This window comes from Sceloporus occidentalis, unplaced genomic scaffold, assembly GCF_023333645.1.
Source record: "Sceloporus occidentalis isolate IW3139 unplaced genomic scaffold, rSceOcc1.0.p SCAF_22, whole genome shotgun sequence".
NCBI lineage: Eukaryota > Metazoa > Chordata > Lepidosauria > Squamata > Phrynosomatidae > Sceloporus > Sceloporus occidentalis.
In genome coordinates, this window is record NW_028317002.1 from 11,996,565 (window position 1) to 12,024,020 (window position 27,456).

The window sequence follows — 27,456 nt, forward strand, 5'->3', positions numbered from 1 at the left end:
AGCAAAAGCTCTAATGGAACATGTCATACAATTTTAAGCCAAGTAGATACAATTATCTGCTATGGGTTTTCAAGCAGATTGGGTGTCATAACAAATATCTAGAGGGCTATGACAAACCACATTACCAGGTGGACAACAAAGATATAGGCAAAGTCTACCTTAAGTCATTATGGAATTCAGCCTAGCCAAAGTTTACAGGTAACACAACCCTTATTTTCTTCATACTAAGTAGAGCGTCTACATACAGGAATAAAAACGCTCACACAGTACGCTGTACACACAGTGAGTATTGCAGCGAGGTTCTCATAGCAATGCAAATAAGTACAGAGAACATTTAATGGGGGCAACCATGCCAGAAAAACAAGAGGCCACTGTCACGGTTAGGACTACTTGACAAGCCGTGACGATGTGGACATGAAAGGGTTAACAGCACCAGGCCTCTGGATTTACTAACTTTACCCCTTAACAAGGCATCAGTTATACCAAATTAACCCCCAAATCCTGCCTGTATCCCCCCAGGTAGTCTACCACCACTCACCATTTTGATACCGGATTCGCGCAATAGCCGATTGAACATCTCTCCATATATCTCTCTCTCTCTATTGGCCCGAATATAGGCTGCACTTTTTTCTTTAGGTCTTTAAAGTGGGGGTGCGGCCTATATTCTGCGATTAGCAGTTCGTATCGCCCAACGCCCGGGACATGCAGTTCCAGGCGGGTGTTTTTTTTTTTTTTTCTTTTTCATTTAGCCCTGCTGCGGGTAAGCAGCAGGGTTAGGATCCAAATCCCCAGCAGCGCTGCAGGGGACCTGGATCCTCCTCTCCGGCAGCCACGGACGTCTGCGCGATGTGCGTAGACAACCTTTGCTGCTGGAGCTTTTTCCAGGGCTCCACCATAGAAGCCCCGGCGGAAGTGCCGACAGCGGAGGTTGCCTACGCGTATCGTGCAGACGTTCACCGCTTGCGACGATGTGCGTAGACAACCTCCGCTGCCGGCACGTCTCCATCATAGAAGCCCTGGCTAAAGTGCCAGCAGCAGAGAATGTCCACTGGCCCCGCTAGACACCAGGGAGTCTGGGGCTGAATGTAAGTGGGAGGGTCAATATAGGAAGCAGAGTGGGATATCAGGGGGGCAGAGTGGCACTTCTAGGGGGCATAAAGCATATCTGGGGGGGGTCAGAGTGGCATATCTGGAGGGTCAGAGTGGCATATAGCAGGTGGGCAAAGTGGCATATCTATAAGTAAGGTGGATGATGAATTAAGGGGGGGGGGGGCCTTAAAATGGCTATTGGTTTTCTGTTTGTATATAACATGCTGACAAACTGATAGATACCAAGAATGTTAAAATACATGTATTCCTGTACATTAGACAAAATACTGCTTTACCATTGCACTAATGTGCATTTTTTTCCTTTAAAATAGCACCAAACTTTAAGGGTGAGGCCTATATTCGAGCCAATATGGTATATATCCTCTAGAAATTAGCTAATAATTTGGTAACGTGTTATCATCTCTTAGGGTTTGTGGATATCAATACTAGAGCCCAAAGACAGATTTGGATTATTAATATTTTAATAACAAAAAGACAAATAGTACACCGTGCCGCAATTACAAAAAACAAGACATACAAAAGAAAAATAAAACAGGCAAATAGTTCTTAAAAACAATGGGACTTAAACACAGGACACTCACTCACAAGTTCCATCAATAAGCAGGCGTGTGGAAACTCCTTAAATCCAGATGGTTTAGGATGTTGTTCCAATCTGAGTATATCGTGGAGTTCCCCTTTGAGATCGCTGCATTGCCCCTAAATCAGACTCTTTTCCAAAGAAAACACCCCTCTGACCACATGACCAATTATATGACACCTTTTCCAAGAATTGGTTCCCATCTTTGATCTGCCAATAAGTTATGGTGGGGTAAAGGTGATGGAAACCCCTCCACTTAAGCCAAGAATGGAATTCCTATAACTCAGGATCCTTATCTGTTAGGCCATGAATCACCACAGGGGTCCTCTGGGAAGATGACACCTCTTGCCAGAACAGATACAGAGGGCATGCACAAGAAACTGAATTAAATTAACATCAGATTAACCAATTCAATGCTTACACAAAGAAACAAATCACAGTTCCTGATGGCACCATTCTTGCTACCATGGATGTAGAATCCCTCTACACCAACATTCCCCATTGTGACGGTATAGCAGCTTGCTGCAAATACATATAACAGGAGAACCTAGGAATGGAACCCATAACACAACTAATAGAGTTTATCCTCAACAACAACTACTTCACATTTGGAGAGGACTTTTATCTCCAGAAAATGGGGACCGATATGGGCACACGAATGGCTCCACAATATGCCAATCTGTTCATGGCCAAACGGGAGGAGGACTACATCTCCACCTGCCACACCAAACCACTGGTATATCTCCGCTACATAGACGATATACTAATCACCTGGACCGGTAGCAAAGAGGAACTCCTCAGATTTCATGAAGACTATACACAACAGCTTACATCCCAGACATACCAAAAACTCAATCATATACAGCCAAGCCATTAGATATCACTGCATCTGTTCGGATCCTATGGACCGGAATAAACAGCTCCAGAATCTCAGGAAGGAATTCATCAACCATGGGTACAGTATAAAAATCACAGACTCCCAAATACAGAAAGCTATCAATATCCCCACAAAAAAGAGATCCAGTACCATTAGTGGTCACCTACAATCCACAAATGGAAGCCCTCCGCAAGATCTCAAAGGAATTACAAGAAATCCTGCACACTGATGAAAGACTTCAGGCAATATTCCCACATCCCCCACTGCTTTCATTCAAACAGCCTCCCAATCTCAAACAATGTATGGTGAGGAGCACCCTTCACAGGCGAACAACAAATGGTACCTCTCCTTGCCAACAAAAGAGATGCGAAACCTGTGCACACATCCTTCCTACAGATGAAATACAGATACCAGGCTCACACTTACACCACAAAATCAATGGCTGCTTTACGTGCAAATCATCTAACGTGGTGTATTTCATCATGTGTGCTAAATGCCTAACAGCGATGTACGTGGGGGAAACAGGCCAAGCATTGCACAAACGGTTTAATTCCCACAGACATACCATCAACCAGAAAAAAATAGATACACCTGTTGGAGAACATTTCTGCCAGCCTGGACACATCATTTGGCATGTGAAGTTGTTAGTACTGATGGGATCGTTCTGCACCCAGAGGGATAGAAAAATATGGGAGGTCAAACTAATCTGCTGGTTTAATACCCTACTGACGGGCCTCAATAGAGACAGAGAATTCATCTCCCATTATAACATCACTAACCATTAATCCTCTCACAATTCGAATTAACTTCAAACAACTTATTCCTGTGAACATTTGACACCTTCATGGATCTGGCCTCTGTCAAATGGTTTTATGGCCCCTTTAACAAGGGAGTAAACTGACCAAAGATGCTCTGACTGAACCTTATCTGTCTATTAGATCTCTGCTAGTCCAGCTAATGTACTGCTGTACTCTGTGTTTATTTTAAGTTTTTGTTAATGTGTAAATTGTGCTTTTGTATTTAGAAAATTCTGTTTTAGCTTCATTAATGCCTGAGAAAGGGACCTAACAACTTGGCCTCGAAAGCTCGCAATTAAACAGTTAGCCAATAAATGGTATCATTTATCTATACTTTTCTGATGTTGTTCCAATCTGAGTTTATTGTGGAGCTCTTCTTTGAGATCGCTGCATTGCCCCTAAATAAGACTCTTTTGCAAAGAAATCACCCCGCTGACCACATGACCAATTATAAGACACCTTGATTGATTGATTCTATCTTTGATGTGCCAATAAGTAAGGGTGGGGTAAAGGTGATGGGAAAACCCCTCCACTTAAGCCAAGAATGGAATTCTTATAACTCAGGATCCTTATCAGTAAGCCTAGGCTCCTCCAGCTGCTGAGGACTACATCTCCCATAATGCTCTTTCAGCGAAGGGGCTGGCTGAGGAGTATTGGAGATGTAGTTCTGCAGCAGCTGGAGGGTGGCAGGTTGCACACCCCTGAGTTAGGCCATGAATCTCCACAGGGGTCCTCTGGGAAGATGACACTAGCTAGAAGAGATACAGAGGGCATGCACAAGAAATTAACATCTGATTAATCCATTCAATGCTTACACAAAAACAAACCACCTCTGCTGGATTACCCTTCCACGCATCCACTACATCATATGAGTTAGTCATGACACCGCCCCCTTTAAGATGGTGGACAGAGGAGGTCAGCACACGCTGATCTGCTATGTCTGCCTAAATTCTAGTCTCCACCTGACAAGACAAACTGTCAGCATTCCCATAGAAGCTGACTCGTCACACAGGACAGTTAAACCATAATACCCCTGTAGCACCGGACCCCATCTGAACAACGTGCTAAGCTTCCCATCTACTCTATCTGACTGAAGAGGAGGGTTGTGATAGATTCAATTAATACATTATGACTTTTTTCAGACAGTGGCTGTAATTGTGAATGCGTTCTCCTGCAAAAAGTTACCGGCATGTGTACATTTACAACAATCACCAATAACACACACCCAAAAAAATCATTTTAGGGAAATCTATGTCTAGACAAGAGAGGAGAGGGACTCGGGCGTGATTATTTCTTAAAGAGTTAAAGTTAAGCAAGCAATGCAAAAAATTGTTGCAAAAAGCAAGCAGGGTGCTGGGTTGTATAGGGAGAGCCATTAATAGCAGGATGAGGTTCTGCCACTTCACACATCTCTGGTACAGAAGGCAAGGGAAGTCAATTCCAGAGGAGGAAACATGTTAGGGCAAGAGGTCATAGTCTAAAACAAAGGGCCAGAAGTTTACATATAATTTAAGGAGGTTATACTTAACTGAGAGGGTGGTAGATAAATGGAACAGCCTCCCATCAGGACTGGTACAGGCACATATTGTGTAGACAACACAACTCAACACAGCACAACTCGAAAAGGGATCTTTATCGGATACTAGTAATAAGTACTTTGGTATAGAGATTAGTCTATATTATCAGAACATAATCATCAAGTTCCACAAGATGATGTTCTGCCTGATAGAGTTGTCATTATAATTCCAGAGTCTTTAACTGTTCATTAAGTATTTTAATCGTAATAATAATCTATTGGTGACCCGTTTGTCAGTTAGCTAGCATTTAAAGAATATGGAGAATGTTAAGTAAAACGTCTGAGAAAGACCTTTCCACAATACGGAGATACCAAAAAAAAAAGTTTGCGTGACTCTTCTTTTTTAACGAAAATACTAAAAACAAGCGCGTCCTGCTTTACCGGACTTCGAGAGTGAGGGTCATCCACGCAGCTCAATTTCCGGTCACACAATTTCGTTAACGGATCTATTAAGCGTCTGCCTGCACCTTTAAGATCGATGCGCTGCGATTCGTCCGCACCATGGTGCACGAACCTGCCAACCACTAGCCAGCCAGCCTAATCAAGTGCCGAGCGCATCGAACGGAACACGTCTGACGCAATCACCGGCGGCGAGTATCAGTGGACGCCTTTAGAACCACGTGTACCGGCAGGTAAAACGAAACGGCTCGGTTAGGATGTGATGTTATTAAGAGTGATCGTAACGATTTACAAATAAGGGAAAATGTCTAGTATGTCTGTCCGTGTGGTGGTGACACAGTTACAGAGCATGGTTAATTGTGTTCGAGGATCTGCATTATAAACGCAGTAGATCGGTGTTCTGGGCGTGGCTACTTACGGGCCACAAATGCCTATCATGCTTTGTAATGGCAATAAGTCAAAGTCATTCAGTTGATCTGTTTTGTGGGGGGGGGGGTTTTATCATTAAATAAAAGGCATACAGGTAATTTTTACGTGGGACCACTGTATTGGTCAGGATCTGATTGTGGCATTAACCACCTGATGTTACCCATCACAGGAAATGTCAGCTGATCCATTTCTTGTCGTATTATTTATGCAAATCTGCCTGAATGGGTTGTAGATGTCAAACGTCTAGTGTTTACAACTTTAAGAAATATTTACAATATCAAAGTATGTTCACAGTGTCATTCATATGGTATTAAAATCATATTTCACTACCTCATCCTATTTGGATGGAATGTGTACACCTGGAAGAGTGCTGGGGAATCTGAGATCCAGACACTTGTGGTGACATCTGGTTTTAGGAAGCAGTGAGTGAGCTCCGCTGTAGGAACTTGGCCAATATACTGTAATTAATGTAACACAGTAGGTGATGAGTTGTTTGGGAACCTGTCCGATATCTAATGTCCAATCTGCTCTATTAATGGGGTGTCTGTCTCATGTCTGTCTTAACCAGCGTTCTTTGCTTTATTGTCACTGAGTGTGAATGGGGTAGTAGTTCAGTGTAAACATTGCTCCAGTTCCTATTTCCTGGAAGCTTCCTGGTGTTGTGGATTCATACATTGAACCTCGACAATTATCAGTGTCCAGCACAAGACTAGTGCAGCTAGTTCCACTGTTCAGGTTACGAATCAAGAACGATGTTGGGGCAATATTGTAAATGAATACATAGCCTCGTTCAGTATAGCTGCTTTAATAAAAAATATTTTGTGAGGCCTGTCAGAAAAGGTTAAAGGATCTTAGCATATACAGCCTGGAAGGAAAGACGTAAGGTTGGGCGTATCTGCCGTCACTATCTATGTTTCTATATATGACGTAACCTTCGTTAGTGTTTGGCGGTATAATAACAACGGCAGGACAAAGCTGCAGCAATACCAGATGAGGCCGCAGACACAATACTGGTCCGCCACACCTCAAAACCATACCCCAAATTAATGATGAGATGCAGCACCTCAAAACACATGACGTTTTCATGGCACAGGACAGGCCTTGTTTTGATCTACGCGGGGGTTCTTACACCGTTGTTAAGCAAAGCTTGCTAAAGGCCGGTATAGGTTGAAATATTGATTGTAATGTAAAGTAAAAACCTTAATACAAAGTCCGATTTGGGTGATTTGGAGCTTCAATTCATCCTTTTGCTTAGGGTAATGTGTTAGTGATTAGACTGTTATCATTCAGTCTAATAATAGTCTATTGGCTTGTCTAAGAGAAAGCGGCATGTGACGTACTTGTTTTCTATTGTAGACAGGGGTGCTTCTGAATTATTGGGGACCCTAAGCAAAAATATTTGCTCCCTATTTGTACCTAAAAGCACCACAAAAGAAGGATGCGTATTACGGTACCCTGTGAGTTCTGGGATATGGATTCTCCAAAGATTAAAACAAGCACTTACCTTAGGTGCTACCTGCAGCTCTCCTCCTCCATAGTCTAACAACTTTTGTATCTGATTGGGTGCTTGAAGCAGCCAACCAGTGGCAGGAAAGCTCTCCCATTGAACGCAATGGATGCACATACCCATTAAAGTATGTTTGGTGGCTGGAGCGTCCCTTTAATACAAAGAATAATGATGCATGTGCTGAGGATATAGTCTTTATTTTATATAATATATAGTATAATAAAGTATTATTATACTTAAAATACACTTCAGTGATAATTTCATGTGGAATTGGTGTCACAAATGTATAGGTTTTTTCTTTTATGTTACAAGTTGGGTCCCTAAGCAGTTGCGCAATCTGGTTACATTTTGTTATTCTCCCTGCAGACACATCTGGGTAAAGTGCTGACAATGGTTATACATTTCTCTCTTATACAGGGTCTTGCAGAAAAGCGCGTGTATTTAACAAGACAATATGGGTGACAGTGTAACTCCTGAGGAGAAGGCTCATCTCATCACACGCAACCTGCAGGTTTGTGTTTCTGTACATGCATCACACGTCATACTATGTTAAATTAAGACGAAATGCACCTGACACCCTTACATTCCTACACCCATGTCATCAACAGGTGTGATGTTACCGTTTCCTTACAAATCCTTTGCAGTGCTTAACTATATACTAAACTTGTGTAGTAGTAGTAGTAGTAATAGGGATAGTAATAGTAGCTCTAATTTGCTCAATGTGCCGCTTCACATACATATATGGGGAAATGGGGACAAAACGACCTTTTATCATTATAACGTAACGCGGTTTGCCTTAAACTAGGTATCTTGGAATAGATTAACTCGTCCTAAAATATTTCCGTGGTTAAGTGTACATTACTTATATGCCTATCACTAAAATCCCGTTCAAGCCAATTTCATGGTTTAGCTAGAACTCCAGTGCTGAAAGGGTTAAAAAAGAATGTGGGCTTAAAATGAATTGTGTGCAATGTGTGAATATCTGTTTTATTGTAAACTCATGTCCAAAATGGCAAGGAGAGCAGATATCATAGTAACATAGTAACATAGTTCATAAGGTTGAAAAAAGACCAAAGTCCATCAAGTTCAACCTATATACATATTGTGTCCCTACTGTGTTGATCCAGAGGAAGGCAAAAAACCCTTATGAAGCAGATGCCAATTGCCCCATACCAGGGGGAAAATTCCTTCCCGACTTCAAATATGGCAATCAGAATAAATCCCTGGATCAACGTTCTGTCCCTATTAATCTAATATCCATAACTTGTAATATTATTGCTTTCAAGAAACACGTCCAGGCTCCTTTTGAACTCTTTTATTGAGTTTCCCATAACCACTTCCTCTGGCAGAGAGTTCCATAATCTCACCGCTCTTACTGTAAAGAACCCCCGTCTGTGCTGGTGCAGAAACCTTCTTTCCTCCAACCGTAGAGGATGTCCCCTTGTTATAGATACAGTCCTGGGTATAAATAGGTCCTGGGAGTGATCTCTGTACTGCCCCCTTATATATTTATACATAGTTATTAAGTCCCCCCTAAGCCGTCTTTTTTCCAAACTAAATAACCCCAATTCTGATAATCTTTCTGGGTACTGTAGTCCTCCCATTCCCCTTATTACTCTGGTTGCCCGTCTTTGAACCCTCTCCAGCTCCACTATATCTTTCTTGTACACTGGTGCCCAGTACTGTACACAGTATTCCATGTGTGGTCTGACTAGTGACTTGTACAGGGGTAGAATTATTTCCTTGTCGTGGGCATCTATGCCCCTTTTGATGCACCCCATGATTTTATTTGCCTTAGCAGCAGCTGCCTGACACTGGTCGCTACAGGTAAATTTACTGTTAACTAAAACTCCTAAGTCCTTTTCCATGTCAGTCGTCCCCAGTGTTTTCCCATTTAATACATATTCCCAGCCTGGATTTTTCTTCCCCATGTGCATAACCTTACATTTATCTGTGTTGAACCTCATCTGCCACATCCCAGCCCAAGCCTCCAACCTATGCAGATCCATTTGTAATCGTGCGCTGTCCTCTATTGTGTTAACCACGTTACAGAGCTTAGTATCGTCTGCAAAGATTGATACTTTACTATGCAATCCCTCTACAAGGTCATTAATAAATATATTAAAAATAATAGGACCCAAAACTGACCCCTGTGGTACCCCACTAGCAACAGTCACCCACTCAGAGTATGTACCACTAATAACCACCCTCTGTTTCCTATCACTGAGCCAGTTACTTACCCACATACACACATTCTCCCCCAGCCCAAGCATTCTCATTTTATGTACGAGCCTTTTATGTGGCACCGTATCAAATGCTTTGGAAAAATCAAGATATACGACATCCAGCGATTCACCCCGATCCAGTCTTGAGCTCACCTCCTCATAAAAGCTGATCAGGTTAGTTTGACAGGACCGATCCCTTGTAAACCCATGCTGATATGGAGTCATACACTTATTTTCATTGAGATACTCCAAAATAGCATCTCTTAGGAAACCCTCAAACAGTTTACACACAACAGAAGTTAAACTAACAGGCCTATAATTCCCCGGGTCACTTTTTGCCCCCTTTTTGAATATTGGCACAACATTTGCTATGCGCCAGTCCTGGGGAACAGACCCTGTCACTATAGAGTCCTTGAATATTAGAAATAGGGGTCTGTCTATTACATTACTTAACTCCCTTAGAACGCGGGGGTGAATGCCATCTGGACCTGGTGATTTGTCTATTTTGATTTTTTTTAGGCGGCACTGCACTTCTTCCTGGGTTAGACAGGCGACATGTACTGGGGCAGTTATCTCATCCTGCTGTATATTACCTGGCATTTCATTTTCCTCTGTGAATACAGCAGAGAAGAATATATGTAATAGATTAGCTTTTTCCTGATCCCCGTCTATAACTTCTCCCTCATTACTTTTTAAGGGGCCAACGCTTTCATTTTTAACCTTTTTACTATTTATATAGTTAAAGAACATTTTGGGGTTTGTTATTGTTAAATAGAAATGATGCTTATACACTTTTATATTGTTAAACAAATACCCGTCCTACTAAATGTTATTGAATAAGGTTGGGGGTCAACCCAGTAAAAGTCAAAATGTACCTCTCCGAATATAGAAACATCTTATCTTTTATTTTATAATCGGATTCTTGGTTGTTCATCATGACATTCTCTTTCTAATGCAGGAGGTCCTAGGGGAGGACAAGCTGAAGGAAATTCTCAAGGAGCGAGAGCTGCGGGTCTACTGGGGAACGGCCACCACCGGAAAGCCACATGTGGCCTATTTTGTGCCAATGTCAAAGATTGCGGATTTCTTGAAGGCTGGTTGTGAGGTAAAAAAAAAAGGAAGGGATTTGCTTGATCCATGAGCCAAAAAGCTAGAGAAGATTTATTTTTGTTATTACCTTTTTATTAATTCAGCGCAGCACTGTATAACTTAAATGGGGTGGTTAGCGCACACATAAAAAATATACATTCATATTTAAGTGTTTGCAGGATGCAAAAGAGGATTTCTAAATAAAACAAATAGGTGGGTTAGTGCTTGTGTCAAGATTGTGGCTAGCAAAGGGCTTGCGGTGTTTCAAGAAGGCTACAAGAGGGGAAAGAGAGGCGAATAAGAGGAAATGTTTAAGGTGATAAAAGGGGAGTTATGGCTGTAGAAGGGGAGAGGATCCGAAGCAAAGGAATGTTCATTGAGCCAAAAAAATAAACAATGTCCCCAAAGTATATATTTGGTACATATACAGAAAACATGCATAATAAACTATTAAATGGTAAAATTACTTGTAGATCAGCCAAAGTAGTCCAAGTGAGGGGCCTTCCTTAAGATGGTGGCTTGCATAGGGCTTGTGGTGCTGTTTCAGGAAAGCTACAAGAGGGCAAAGAGCTTTTGGCTGTCTACTGATTCAGCGCTGCTGAATCGGCCGGCGCTTTATAAATAAATGCAATGTACTGATGGAGTTCAGTGTGTATGGAGTGCAGTACAATAAGAGCAAAGTGCAGCTTATCTTGGATAGTTTCTCTCCTCCTTATATAACATGTGATGGTTAAACTTCCTCAACAAGAGGACATAGTCTTAATTTAAAGGGGCAAAGGTTTAAAAGTACTTACTTGAGAGGGTAGTGGGTGTATGGAATAGCCTTCCAACAGAGTTTAAGCAAGCATGGGAAAGGCATAAGGTAAGACCTAAGATAAGGCCAGGGACCATGGAAAGTATTTAGAACTTGGGCAGGCCGGATGAACCGAATGCTTCGTATCTGCCGACACATTCTGTGTTTCTATGTGCGACACCTATCGTTCTATTATTACCCCAGGTGACCATCTTGTTTGCGGATCTCCATGCATATCTTGATAACATGAAAGCTCCGTGGGAACTGCTGGAGCTTCGCACGCGTTACTACGAGCACGTTATCCAGGCCATGCTGCAAAGTATCGGCGTCCCGCTAGAGCGTCTGCGATTCATCCGGGGAACAGAGTACCAGCTCAGCAAGTATGAGAGGAGAGGAAGGGATTGTCCTGTTTCTGTACCTCACATTTCATGACTGTTGCATCTTGCTATGTAATCCACGTCAAATTTGCTATGTGAAACAGGAATCTGAGATCCCTGCAGTATACGTCGAATACGCATATAATCCATTGGCCCTTTTCTGTCTTTTTCTACTCTTTTTAAATTTCAGTGATCTGTACATTGCTTATATATGAACTCTTGCCTGCATAGACACCCCCGTTCCCTTACATTGTTTCAGGGAGTACACGCTGGACGTGTACAGACTTTCTTCAGTGGTCACTCAGCACGATGCTAAGAAGGCAGGGGCGGAGGTGGTGAAACAAGTGGAGCATCCTTTGCTCAGTGGACTGTTGTACCCAGGACTGCAGGTAGTAACAACAAGATTGTGGCAGAAACCAGGGGCAGCAAAGAGTTAAAAAAAACTTTTGCTAAAAGTTCTTTTTTTGATGTGTGCCATTGCAGGCTCTGGATGAGGAATACTTGAAGGTAGATGCCCAGTTTGGCGGAGTGGACCAAAGGAAAATTTTCACATTTGCTGAAAAGGTAAAGTAACATTCTGAGCGTATGGAGAATGATCACAAGTGCGTGTGCCTTCTTACTTCTAGTGCGAGTGCAAATTGGAAAGTATTATGGGAATGTCTTGCGTCCCTGTGATAAACTCTGCTAGTGTTTGTGGTGAGGGACCTCATGCTTGCGGCAGGTTTCTCATTAGAGTACATATAGTGTTGGGCAATAGAGAGGGCAAGCAAAAAAGAGCACCAAATTTACCTTGAAAGTACGACAATGTCTCGTGTAGCGCAGTGTATTTGTCAAACAAGAACATTTTCTCTTTTTTTTTTAATTTTTTTTTTTTGCCTTAATACATTTACACCGTAGACTTGCAAAACTATGAACATTTGGAGCTGGTTTCAAATGCCGCATTGAATGGTAATTTTTCTAAATATAGATATAAATATATAAAAATTATATTTATTAAGTAAATAGTATTCTTCCATAAACCAAGAAAACAAACGATACTAACAGTCAAATAAGCGCTGATGTAAATGTAATATTCTGTGAATTTCACCATTAACACGTATTCAAGTATATTTGCGTATATATTCAATGTATTTTCAATGTATTTTGTGTGTGTTCTTCCAAATATATGCTATAGGAGAAAGTATCCTTCTTTTTCTCAATGTGTGCATGAATAGTTCCCTCTATATTTGTTTATTTATTAACTTAGTTGGGTGTGCTTTGTTGAATATCATTTCACTTATTTAAGTATACATTATACAGGACCAGCTAGCCATTCATGAAGAAAAAGCTGACTTAAACTGGCTCTTTATGATGCATAATACTGTTAGGGTGTTGAAATGGTCAACCCTAATGAATACACCCCATTGTCACGTGTTCTGTGTAATTGTTCCCTTCATGTGCGACCTTGTTTATTGGAACTTTAGAATGTACGAGAGGTTGTGTAAGGCCAAGGAAAGAAACTAACTGTGCAGATTATGTCCCACACGTTATTGAACCAAGCATTGACAAAGTGCAGCCTCCTGCCCATTTAAAACATGTTTGTTTGTGTGTGTGTGTGTGTGTGTGTGTGTGTGTATATATATATATTAGGGCTGCAACTAACGATTATTTTCATAATCGATTAGTTGGCCGATTATTTTTTCGATTAATCGGATAAAAAAATGAATGTACATTTTTCATTTATTTAAAATAATTTAATAAACAAATGATGTTAAATACAAACGCAGAATAAAAAAAAAAACTGATAAAATGCATTTCTTGTCTTTATTTCCCAACCAGCCCCCCCAATTTATGCACATTTGAGCACAGGCTTGCCACGCTGCCTCCCAGACATGCCACGCTGCCTCCCACATATACCACTCCACGCTGCCTCCCACATATACCACTCCACGCTGCCTCCCAGACATGCCACTCCACGCTGCCTCCCAGACATGCCACTCCACGCTGCCTCCCAGACATGCCACTCCACGCTGCCTCCCAGACATGTCACTCCACGCTGCCTCCCAGACATGCCACTCCACGCTGCCTCCCAGACATGCCACTCCACGCTGCCTCCCACATATGCCACTCCACGCTGCCTCCCACATACACCACTCCACGCTGCCTCCCACATATACCACTCCACGCTGCCTCCCACATATACCACTCCACGCTGCCTCCCACATATACCACTCCACGCTGCCTCCCACATATACCACTCCACGCTGCCTCCCACATATACCACTCCACGCTGCCTCCCACATATTCCACTCCACGCTGCCTCCCACATATGCCACTCCACGCTGCCTCCCACATGCACATTTGAGTCCAGGCTTGCCACGCTGCCTCCCAGACATGCCACGCCATGCTGCCTCCCACATATTCCACTCCACTCTACCCCCACATATGCCACTGTGCCTGATACGCCTTATACCCCCTGATACACCACTCCATCCTCCCCAGACATGCCACACTGCCCTCCCCACATATGCCTTATATACCCTATATGCCTTGTACCCCCAGATATGTCTCTCCATCCTCCCCAGATATGCCTTATACCCCCAGATATCTCATAGTCCCCTCATAGAGTCACAGACCTGTTCGCAGCACACTGACGCCATACTTTTATAAATAAGTACTGGGTTAATCTTCACTGCCCCCAGGATTTAGATTCCCCTTAGTCTGCCCCCCCTTTACCTCTAACTGCGCCTTAAGTTAACTTTATTAAATTAACCCTCAGTCCTCATCATTAAATTAACACTAAACACCCCATTAACTCTAAATACCCCATCAAACACAACTACCCTAAATTAACCCTAAACACCCCATTAACCACAGCATCCCCTAAATTAACCCTAAACACCCAATTAACCACAACTGCCTCAAATTAACCCCATTAACCACAGCTGCTCCTATATTAACCCTAAACACCCCATTAACCATAACTGCCCCTAAATTAACCCTAAACACCCCATTAACCATAACTTCCCCTAAATTAACCCTAAACACCCCATTAACCATAACTGCCCCTAAATTAACCCCCACCTCCCCTAACTTTCAGCAGCCCAAATATTAATTTTATACTTACAGTTAGATGAGTGTCACAGCCATGTGGTTCTGGCCTTCTGGGAGAAGGAAGGGGGCGGGGCCAGTTGTCACAGTGATTACAGGGAGGGCCTGGTAAGTAGGAGCTGCTGCTGTGAGTCACTGAAACGGATTATATAATGAGGGGTATTTTTCAGAGCGTTTGCTCTGAAAAAACCCTCATTTTATAATCGATAAAAATCGATTCAACTAATCGATAATGAAATTCGTTGGCAACTATTTTTATTATCGATTTTATCGATTAGTTGTTGCAGCCCTAATATATATATATATATATATATATATATATATATATATATATATATATACACACACACACACACCGTATTTGCTCGATTATAAGACGACCCTGATTATAAGACGACCCCCCAAATCTGAATATTAATTTAGGGAAAAAAGAGCCTGAATATAAGACGACCCTATAGGAAAAAAGTTTTACCAGTAAATGTTAATTCATGTAAACTTTTATAAATAAGTACTGGGTTAATCTTCACTGCCCCCAGGATTTAGATTCCCCTTAGTCTGCCCCCCCTTTACCTCTAACTGCGCCTTAAGTTAACTTTATTAAATTAACCCTCAGTCCTCATCATTAAATTAACACTAAACACCCCATTAACCATAACTACCCCTAAATTAACTCTAAATACCCCATCAAACACAACTACCCTAAATTAACCCTAAACACCCCATTAACCACAGCATCCCCTAAATTAACCCTAAAGACCCCCATCAACCACAACAGCCCCTAAATTAACCCTAAACACCCAATTAACCACAACTGCCTCAAATTAACCCCAAACACCCCATTAACCACAGCTGCTCCTATATTAACCCTAAGCACCCCATTAACCATAACTGCCCCTAAATTAACCCTAAACACCCCATTAACCATAACTTCCCCTAAATTAACCCTAAACACCCCATTAACCATAACTGCCCCTAAATTAACCCCCACCTCCCCTAACTTTCAGCAGCCCAAATATTAATTTTATACTTACAGTTAGATGAGTGTCACAGCCATGTGGTTCTGGCCTTCTGGGAGAAGGAAGGGGGCGGGGCCAGTTGTCACAGTGATTACAGGGAGGGCCTGGTAAGTAGGAGCTGCTGCTGTGAGTCACTGAAACGGATTATATAATGAGGGGTATTTTTCAGAGCGTTTGCTCTGAAAAAACCCTCATTTTATAATCGATAAAAATCGATTCAACTAATCGATAATGAAATTCGTTGGCAACTATTTTTATTATCGATTTTATCGATTAGTTGTTGCAGCCCTAATATATATATATATATATATATATATATATATATATATATATATATATATATATATATATATATATATATACACACACACACACACACACCGTATTTGCTCGATTATAAGACGACCCTGATTATAAGACGACCCCCCAAATCTGAATATTAATTTAGGAAAAAAAGAGCCTGAATATAAGACGACCCTATAGGAAAAAAGTTTTACCAGTAAATGTTAATTCATGTAAACTATTTTTTTAATAAAAATTATTTTGGTTTATTTCCTTCTATTTTCCAACCTGCCCCCTCAGTTATGCACATCTGCCCCAGAAATGCCTTATACCCCCTATATGCCACTGTGCCCCATGATATGCCTTTTGACCCCCTATGTGCCACTCTGCCTCCAGAAATGCCTTATACCCCTATATGCCACTCTGGCATTAAGGGGGTTAAAAGACATATTATGGGGCAGAGTGGCATATAGGGCGGTTTAAGGCATTTCAGGAGGCAGAGTGGCGTATAGAGAGTTAAAAAGGCATTTCTGGAGGCAAAGTGGCATTAAGGGGGTTAAAAGGCATTTCATAGAGCACTCTGCCTCCAGAAATGCCTTATGCCCCCCATTTAACACTCCCCGCCCCTCCCCCCCAAACTTACCGGTGCTTCTGAGTCCCCTGTCATGTAGCCGGGGCAGCGTGCAGATCCCACGCACTTACGCTGCAGCCGGAAGGAGGCGTGGCTAGCAGCGGGGGTTGTCTGTGTCCATCGCGCAGACCTTCCCCGACTGTCAGAGAGAATTCCCCGCACCGGTGCCGGGAACTCTGATCTCTGACAGCCGGGGATGGTCTGCGCGATGGACGCAGACAACCCCCGCTGCTAGCCACGCCTCCTTCCGGCTACAGCGTAAGTGCGTGGGATCTACACGCTGCCCCGGCTACATGACAGGGGACTCAGAAGCACCGGTAAGTTTGGGGGGAGGGGGAGACAGGAGGATCCAGGTCCCCTGCAGTTGCGGGGGATCTGGATCTTAGTCGTCTCATAGTCAGACCTATTTGAGGTCTGATTGTAAGACGACCCCAATTGTAAGACGGGTATTTTTCAGAGCATTTTGAAAAAAACCTCGTCTTATAATCGAGCAAATACGGTATATATATAACACAGCATGTAGATGACCAAAGCAGAGCATGAGAGTGAGTCAGAGAATGAGAAAATACTGTTTTACCATTGTACACAGTGCGTCAGTGTGTGTGTATATATATGTGTGTATATATACATAAAATTTCTATATATATACATATACAACACCGATTTCGGAGATGCACATTTTCTAACAACTAAACCTGGGTGTTTTGGTAACAAGTGGCTTGTTGGTTCTCCGAGAACTAAATGCAAACTACGAGAATATTGAGCTTTTGATATATTGTGGTGGTCTGGTGGCGTTTACCTTGCTCTGGATTCAGCCTAAGCTTTCTGAGTGCAGGGATAAAATATCATATCCCAGCACTCAGCCTCACAAGATGACAAGTTGCACAGGGGAGATGATGAATGAAGGTCTGTGCAGCTGTAGTAGCCCATCTCAGAATGTACCTGCTCAAACAGAAAAAAGTTGTGCACCTAACAATTGGAAGCTGTGTATAATATATTGGATATTAATTACATTTGCCTACCCTCTTGTTTTTAGTATCTTCCCGCCCTGGGCTACGCAAAGCGCATTCACTTGATGAACCCCATGGTTCCTGGTCTCACCGGAGGCAAGATGAGCTCCTCTGAAGAGGTGAGACTTAAAAAAAAAAAAATATATATATATATATATATATATATATATATATATATATATATATATATACAGGAGGTTTATGTACAGGGTGCATTGAGGACCCTAGTTTTAAATGATTTCAATATATTAATACACTATATGACCAAAAGTATGTGGACACCCCTTATTATTGAGTTAAGGTGTTTCGGGAACACCCATGTCTAACGGCAATAAAATTAAGCACATATGACAAGCTCAATGACTTTAAACGCGGCACGTCATAGGATCTCACCTTTGCCGCAAGTCAGTTTGTAAAGTTTCTGCCCACTGTAAGCACTATTATTGTGAAGTGGAAGCATTTACAAGTAACAGCTCAGACAAGAGGCGGTAGACCACACACACTAACAGAGCAGCACCACGAGTGATGTAGCATCGCTTACTACAGAGTTCCAAATTTCCTCTGGAAGCAACATCAGCACAAGCTTCGTGAAATGGATTTCCAGGGCTGGGCCGCTGCACATAAGATGAAGATCACTGTGCAATGCCAAGAGTTGCTTGGAGCACACAGCCACTGGACTCTTGAGCAGTGGATCATGCTTCACTGTCTGGAAGCCTGATGAACGAAGCTGGGTTTGGCAGATGCCAAAAGAATACTACCTACTGAAGTGCTTACTGTAAAGTGTGTACAAAGCAAGCTCCATAGAGACATGGTTTGACAAATTTGGTGTGGAAGAACTCAAGTGGTCTGCACAGAGTCCTGACTTTAACCCCGTTTAACATCTTTGGGATCAACTGGAACACCGATTGAGATCCAGGCTTTCTAATCAGTGCCTGACTTCACAAATGATCTGTTGGCTGCATCTGCACAAATTCCCACAGACACACTCCAAAATCTTGTGGAAAGACTTCCCAGAAGCAAGGAGGCTGTTATAGCAACAAAGTTATGGGCAACTCCATATTAATGCCTGTGTCTTGGAATGGCATGTCCAACAAGCTCATAGGTGTGATGGTCAGGTGTCTGCGTACTTTTGGTCATATGTATATCTCAATATACCAGAAGCTGAGAAGAAGACGACTTTTTCTATAGGTATAATAGAAGTTGCTAAGATAAAGACCAGAATATACAGGTGCGCTAAAACAGTAATAGCTTGACCAAATAGTTCCATAAAAGATAAACTGCATATTACCATGGCACCAGTACCTCTTCTTAAAAGCAGACATTTGAATTGCTTCATTTGTGCTGAGGTGATTCACAACTTAGTTTAGTATACAGACTTTATACAAAAGTCTGTATACAAATGTTATATTATTCTGATGACGGAAGGGTTTAATTTGAATGTCCTAGATGTTGGAGTGTGTGGCGGTAGGGTAGCTCTAACTCTACTTTGGTGGACCATCAAATGATGCCTGTTCATATCAGCTAGGTTGCTGACTGTATGATGGTACTAGTGTTCAGCACAACCAGCAACGTCTGTAACATATGGCACATGTAATACATACTAGGGCTGTAGACAGTTCTTGCAGTTCACCATGGGTTCCTAGACTCAAATCACTGATCTGTATTCTTTTATACTACTCACTTGTGATTTTAAAATATCCCAGGAATCGAAGATTGATCTCCTGGACTCTCCTGCAGACGTAAAGAAGAAATTGAAGAAGGCTTTCTGTGAGCCTGGAAACATAGAGAACAATGGAGTTCTAAGCTTTGTCAGACATGTTCTGTTTCCCCTAAAATCAGGTTGGCTTTTTGATAAGTGCGGGTAAGAGCATGGTTGAACTGTTTCATCTTCTAAACTCACTTGTTTTTGGTTTTCCCCTACATACAGAGTTTGTGATCCTCCGAGATGAGAAATATGGGGGAAATAAAACTTACGTAGACTATGAGACCCTGGAAAAGGACTTTGCTGAGCAGGTGCGATGGTGGTTCTCAAAAAGAGATGTTATAAGGCCTATTTTTTTGGTGATTTGCCTCTGTACGGCAGTGATTTGAACTTGTGTTCTTTGCTTTCTGTCTGCAGTTGGTTCACCCTGGGGATTTGAAGGCTTCTGTGGAGAAAGCTCTGAACAAACTTTTGGACCCAATTAGAGAAAAATTTGCCAAACCAGAAATGAGGAAACTTAGTAACGAGGCATATCCTGACCCTTCCAAACAGAGTGAGTAAACACAAGATTGGGTGTTTGATTCCTGTCTACCTTTCCTCATTAGTCACTCCATGAGATTAACACCTGTAGTCTGAAAGTAATTCAAGCTATGTTTAGGTTGCTAGATCAGTGGAACAGCCTTCCAGCAGGAGTAGTTGATGTTAAGAGTGAGAATTTTTAAACATGCATGGCATAGGGATATGTTTAGGTTTTGGTCCCTAGATCAGACGTAACGGGGTGACTAGATGCCGTAATATTCTATGTAACCAAACTTGAGCACTGAAACTAGGAGCATTTGTCTCTTGCAGGGCTATGATACAACGTCATTAAAAAATAAAATGGCCAGAATATAAATGTCAACCCGCATTCTCTTATTTGTGCCATAAAATGCACTCCTATTGTTCGTGTTGTTTGCCCTTGCTTGTTCACAGAGAATGCTGCTAAAGGTACAACTAAGAATGCTGTCCAGGAGGAGATAGATCCATCTCTTTTAGATTTGCGAGTTGGGAAGGTGTTGAATGTGAACAGGGTAAGTTGTGAAGCAACAATCATGCATCTACCTGGTGTGTCAATCCCACATAATCAGTTTGTTGTAATGTATGTTACAAGAATAATTTAAAATTTAGCATTCTATGCAATATAATGGCTCTGTATCCAGTGCTTGAATATTTCTAGCAAATATGTGAACAATCTTTTGTATTTGGATTGTATAGAATACAAACACGGGCATAGGGAACACTGGAGAGGGGGAAAACACTATAGTCATAAGAAAGATATTAAAGTAAAACAGAAAATGTTTTGGGGTTGTTTTTATGCAATTCAAAAATGCCGATATTGGATGTTCTCTTCTTCTTTAATATAAAAGGAGTATTGCAGATTTACACACACTTTGTAGGTTTTATTACCGCAAATGTATAAACTGAATACAGTTTTTTTTAATCTGGCAGCACCCGGATGCAGACACCCTATATGTACAGGCAGTGGATGTGGGTGAAGAGAATCCCCGTACTGTCGTCAGTGGACTGGTACAGTATGTATCCCCAGATGAGCTTTTGGGGCGACATGTCGTCGTGCTCTGCAATCTAAAGCCTCAGAAGATGCGTGGAGTGGAATCACAGGGCATGCTGTTATGTGCATCTAGGTAAGTCAATAAGGGTTTCATTTCTCGGATTGGTTTATATACGAACATGGATCTGCTGATGCGTGTTAAAATATTAATTAAAAAAAGAAATCCCCTATGATCCGCAGAAGGAACACACATAGTAACAGAATATCAGAAACAAAATCTTGTATTGAGGAATGTTGATTTAGCTTCTCAGTAAATTTAATTATTTAGTGGAAACACAAATGTAAGATTTTCATTTGTTTGTTACCAGAAAGGAATTTAATGTGATTATATACCATCCCCAAGCCACACACAGAACTACTATTGCATTAGAAGAGGAGGAGAGAGCAACTGAAAGCTGAAAATGATGTGATGGATGTTAGGGCTATGGAATGTATCTCCCTAACACTGGGCATGTTATTGTGGCTACGAGCCAGGGCCACCTGAGGAGGTGAGAAAACGACAGGAAAGGACCACAAGCTGTCGTTCTCTCTCCGCCTCAGTTATTGGGTCCTAGGAAAATACCTTTTTTGTCGTGAAGGAGTTGGCTCAAGTCCTGCCAATTATACTTCTCTGCTGTATTCTTTTCTATGCTATTAGTTGGCTAGATTTTATAAACCTCATACAGGTAAAATAAAGAAATTTTAGATTTCCATGTGTTTATACATTTGTTTCATACCAGGGAAGGGGAACAAAAAGAAGTAGAACCACTAGACCCTCCTGAAGGATCAGCCCCTGGGGAACGAGTCTACATAGAAGGACATGAGACTGGCGAGCCAGAAGGAGAACTTAGACCGAAGAAAAAAGTGTTTGAGAAGCTTCAGGTATCCTGGCTTTCCCATGTTCTGGTTGTCTTGATAATCACACTTGTTTTCTGATAGCATACATCATCATCAACCCCTACGTTTGCACCTGTTAACTAACTTTTCACTAACATGTCGTCTTTTTCCAGGCTGACTTTAAGATCTCTGACGATCTCTGTGCTCGATGGAAAGGGAAGAATTTTCTGACCAAGCTAGGGCTTGTGACTTGTAAATCGCTAAAAGGGGGTAATATCAGCTGAGATTCAACCTTGAAACAACGGAAAACGCAGCATGGATTTAAATTCCTAACCCCGCCGCAGCCCGGATGCCAGATACACGTGGATTCAATGTTCAAATATTTATACTAGGTGCATGTGATAAAAGAGGAATGCCACTCACATTGCAAACATCTGTGTACAACTTGCATTAATGGAATAAAAATGTATTTCATTTACCTCGGTGTGTGCTTATATATGTGCAACACTCCATCCATCCCACCGCTACCAAATTTAAGTCCTAGGTCCTGTTTATCGTAAGAAAATGAGTCCAGTTTGGTAACAGCATATATATATATATATAATATATATTATATATATAAGGATTGTATGGTTCATACATATCTCAGGTGAAAGCGTAAGATAAATATACATCTACTGTAAGCAGAACTATAGTTTTGGTCTCTATTCTGGGAGCTGGATCCTGTAAGTGCTCTGTTTATACAAATAAATATCTATTGATATATATATAATTTTGTGCTTACAGAGGCAGTAAAAGATGCAGCTGAGGTGGCTTGTGCCTACCTTTTGCACCCAAGAAAAAAAAAAAAACACCCTGCGGCCCTTCTGCATAAAAGCCATAAAAAAAAAAAGAAATCTCCAGTGCTGTACACAACCGTTTTTTAAAGTTTGGAGCCAGTCTTATATAATCTACTATCCACAACAAGGAAAAGCACTCCCAGGAGTCAAGATTAAATATATCCTATCCCATGCAGGCATCAGTGTTAACACTTGGGCAAATATATATATTTATCTGAGTGGGTATATACCATAGCGTGTAACTTTTAGGGTAATTTGGCAAGTGCTCAGCATCTCAATTCAACCTACTATATATACATTTACAGCAAGTTTCAAAGGAATACCTAAATCCAGCACACCAAAACCACTTTATACAGTGTACTTTTTCATATTGCGTGCTATGAGCGCCTGTGATTTAATACGCACACACAATAGATTCTAAACATTGAAGCACTGTGGGATGTGATTTGTATTTAACCCTGCTCCTGGGGTATATGGTACAGACATGTTCAAACAAGGAGTACCTGATCCATATAGAATATTAATGTGCACACAATGTTTGGCAGTCATTAATTGATGACTAAGCAGACACTTTTCCCCTCATTCCTGTCGACAATCCTCTTCTATTGATATAACTTACTTTGCCTAAAGTGATGAGGGAAGATGCCGCATAAGGTTTGATTCTATGACCTGCCTAGCGGGATGCCAAGTTGTTACTGGCCGGTCGGCGATTCAACCACCAGGGTATATAACCAAGTAATGTGTGATAATTACCCAACCTCATTCATAAAATAGGGGAATATAACGTGACAACGAACACTATGTTTAATCAGCCGATCAAAGAAACACCTTTTGGCAGCCAATTCAGATGAAAGTAAATTGATCTGTTCTGTTAAACTAAACCAGCCGTAAAATGTTTCCAGATCACCTTGATGAAAGGAAACTGGGATGCAACCTTAATATATGTATATTTAAATCCTATGAATCATAATTTACACATTATCACTGTCATATATACATATGATTAGTAATTATGTCTTTTTTTTTAATAATTACTGATAGTTATTACGAATGGCTTAAATACCTATATTTATGGTATTTTAAAAAGGAGGTGCCAGAATTGCAAGGGGTTATATCCCCTTTATACTATATTTGCTACACTATATATTGCACTGCAATGCTGGCACTATACATTAAGTTATTGATTGCCTAGAAAATCTGAGAAAATATTTGATGCCCGTTGTGTTTCTACATTGGATTTCACGGTGGCGCTTTTTTTTTTTTTTTTTTAAGCTTTCATTGTCTAGAATTAGATTTTAGACTGGTAATTGAATCGCAAACCATGCATCATTCACCTCCACTACGAATGATTAGGTCACCGAATCGGACCCTATGTCTACTAAATTAGTGTCATTGTTAATTGTGCAGAGGAGAACCATGTGTGTCAACGAAGAAAGCATATACTCGCGTAACTAAAGGATTGTAGTGGGCAGTAATCAAGTGTTGTGCTTTTTGTAAGCCAGAGGTAGAAACTAAGCTCCTCCAGAGCCAAGATCACTCCTTACACGCAGGGAGTCAAACTGAAAAATCATAAAATCTGGCACTTCGGTTTAGACAGGGATACAAAGTCCTGCCATAGATTAAAGGCATAACGCAATTATCTTTTATGAAATACTTCTGGACAAATCTACCTTGAACTGTGATCTCGCTGCCGTTTTGAGATCATCTGAGAACCATGGTGACCATCTCCGGCCCACTTCATGTTCAAAACGTGACTAACAAAATTAGGATTAGTCACCAAGCGATGCCTATGGCCACTCATAACAATGTTTATGCCCAGTCTCACTGGGATAGCCTTCACCTGCAGTTTGAGCTAGATGTCTAAGAGAGAGATTAACTAGAATGAAAACAGCTATTGTTACTCCGTTTCATAATGGGCTTATTGTCAAACTGGTGAATAGGCTCTCCTCTGCATTACATGCATTTCACCTGTAACAAAGCCTATTACGTTGGATCACCGCAAGGAGCCAGCAAAGCAGTCTCAAAACAGATAGGGAGCTCTACTAGGGAGATGCCTTATCGCATTTATAAAACATTTGAATAGTTTCAGTATCTATATTGAGGCACTTTAACTAAAAGAACAATATTTTGTCTGCATAGCCATGAAGGTAAGGAGTATTCCCATTACCCTACGAAACTGTGCTCTGTTGATCTAAGATTTAACGTTGATGATTGCTAATGGTTCCAAGGCCTTTCAGTAGTTACTGTTTCTTTTTGAGTAGCCACAGGGCTAAGGGGAAAAAAAAGCTGTAGCATTTCATAGAAAAGTGCTCTGATTTCTACCGTTGTGCAGAATACACCAGTATCTGTATATTTCCAAGGCTATAGGAGCAGTGGGCAACTCTGTGTATAGATCAGAGAGGAATGTGCCTACTGATAGAAGCCAAGGAACTTAAAAAGAAAAAAAACTAAAATTATTTAAAAAGCTAAAATTTCAAACAGTCCAGCATCAGTTTGTTGAGAAGGTTGCAGAATCATGTTGTCCCCAACAGAGGGCGCTCCAGTCCAAGGACAGTTAGTAGATTAAAATTAAAGTGAAATCCATCACCAGTTGTATAAAAACCAAGGCTGTCCATGGTTAAGGCAAATTGTGTGAATCCAGTAGTACGCGGGGATCTCCTGCAGAGGCGTCCCTGAGACAGCACATCCCTGAATATCCCCACAACCGGCCAGGCTGAAATAAATTGAGAAGTTATATTATAGCGATGTGCAGAAAAACAGGAAGTGGTTACATCTAATGAAGGACAGGATGTAGGTGCAGTAATAAGTATAGTCACCAAAAACAAACAAACTACCAATAGTGGTAGAGGTACGTGCACTGTACATACATATATATACAACACCAAAACCTATAGCAAGGAGAGCACGTAAAGGAAAAAAGGTATATACCAAAGTAAATCTTTATTAAACACTATGATTTAAATACATATAAAAATATATATATAATATAAAAGCATCTCGGCACCAAGACACATATAGGAAGGTACATATGAACAGAGGCACAAGACTACAGGAACTAGGATGGAAATACGTATGTATATGAAGGCACAAATAAGAAACACAAGGAGGACCACAGCGATAAAGTGAAAAAGAACAAATGAAATAACATACAGCAATGGTACATCAGTTCTCAAAAGTTACTAACCAAACCTAGAAGGAAGGCTGAAAACAGCAAAAAGACTGGTAACGAATGATGCCAAGTCCAAACGTACCAACCCCTTGGTGCCGAGATGCTTTTATATTATATATTTTTTTATATGTATTTAAATCATAGTGTTTAATAAAGATTTACTTTGTATATACCTTTTTTCCTTACGTGCAAGTAAATGTTTAGGGTCAAACAGCACTGCTGTCATTCATTATTTTCGGTAATGGTCTGGGTTTAGTACCAAATGTTGATAAAGCAAGCAGAGACTTTGGGGTAACATATAAAGAGGTGATTCCTGTTCAGTGTGAAAAGTGGTCTTATCACCAATTAGGACCACTTTTGCAACTTTGTTATACAAAACCCCCATTGTTTGAAACTGTTTAACACAACATATATGCAGCACCTACACCGAGTGAATTGGAGGCATTCAAATGAGTCAATAAAAATACCAATGGTGACTGCAGGTAAAAAGAAATTGCAGGACCACCATCAGAAGGGTATGACTAGTACTGGTCTACTGGGCCCGGCGCCTAGCACAAGCTCCACCAACCCTCCCTGGACATACTGGGGCTCCTGAACTAACCTCGCTGTGAACTTCTGTAAAAGGAGGGAACCTCCTCGCACACTCCAATCCGGCATGAGAGTGCACCCAGAAGCTCTGCTATTTTGCAGAAGTTCATGTCACGTTGTCCATGGAGAAGCACCAGAGGAAAGATGACTTCTTGGAGCAGTGGACAAAAAGAAAAAAGAGGAACAAGATGCAAGCGGAGTTGCACAGTACGGAGGCAGCCCATACTGTTGGAGAGTGTGTGTGAATGTATATAAGAGTGTGGTGTTTTGTGTGTTACTGCATTACATGCATGAGTGTATATATATTGGTGTAAGAAGTTAGCACGTGTGTGTTACTGTAAGATGTTAAAAGTTTTCGAGCATACAATGTTAGCATGTGTGTGTCAGGATGTTTCAGCGTATGGTGTTATTTGGTGAGCACGTATGCATGGGTGTCAGCGTATGATGTTATTGTGAGTTTGTGTTTCAGCGTATGGTGTTAGCAGTGTCAGGGTAAGCCTAGAGTTAGTAGTGCCCTCAGGAGGGGAGAGGAGGAGCAGAAGGAATGTGTGTGTATGTAAGTATACTGTGGAAGAGCGAGTGGGTGTTAAAGCGGGTTTGCATGTTAGTTATAGCGGGGTCTTGAAGAAACACTGCACCCAGATGCCACTAACCCTAAGCTTCCCACTGTTTTCATAAAGTGTGCTTACGGAAGCATCTTAAGATGGACTGATGGGTGAGACAGCGGGACAGACATGGGGCCCAGGCGTTAAGCATGTACTGGGCCCCGAAATTTCTGATGGCGGTCCTGTAAGACGGAATAGCAATATGATGTAAGTCCAGTACATGCATAGAGGGAAACTTATCAGTGAAATGACCTGATAGAGTGCAAAAATGCAGAAATAACCAATGACAAACATGGATCTATAGATGGTACATGCGTTAAGAATTACCTTGTCCCACAGGGTT

General features: G+C 41.4%; 1 protein-coding gene across 1 annotated transcript; it reads left to right on the forward strand.

Annotated features, from left to right (window-relative positions):
* The first annotated feature begins 7,726 nt into the window (after positions 1-7,726).
* LOC149301051 (tyrosine--tRNA ligase, cytoplasmic) lies at positions 7,727-22,196 on the forward strand. Its single transcript, XM_089484653.1, has 13 exons — positions 7,727-7,783; positions 10,456-10,602; positions 11,584-11,759; positions 12,016-12,145; positions 12,240-12,320; positions 17,812-17,904; positions 19,489-19,624; positions 19,713-19,798; positions 19,905-20,040; positions 20,460-20,557; positions 20,976-21,169; positions 21,816-21,957; positions 22,086-22,196. Exons 1-13 carry the CDS (start codon positions 7,727-7,729, stop codon positions 22,194-22,196), a joined length of 1,587 nt encoding a protein of 528 aa, XP_089340779.1.
* The last annotated feature ends 5,260 nt before the right edge of the window (positions 22,197-27,456 follow it).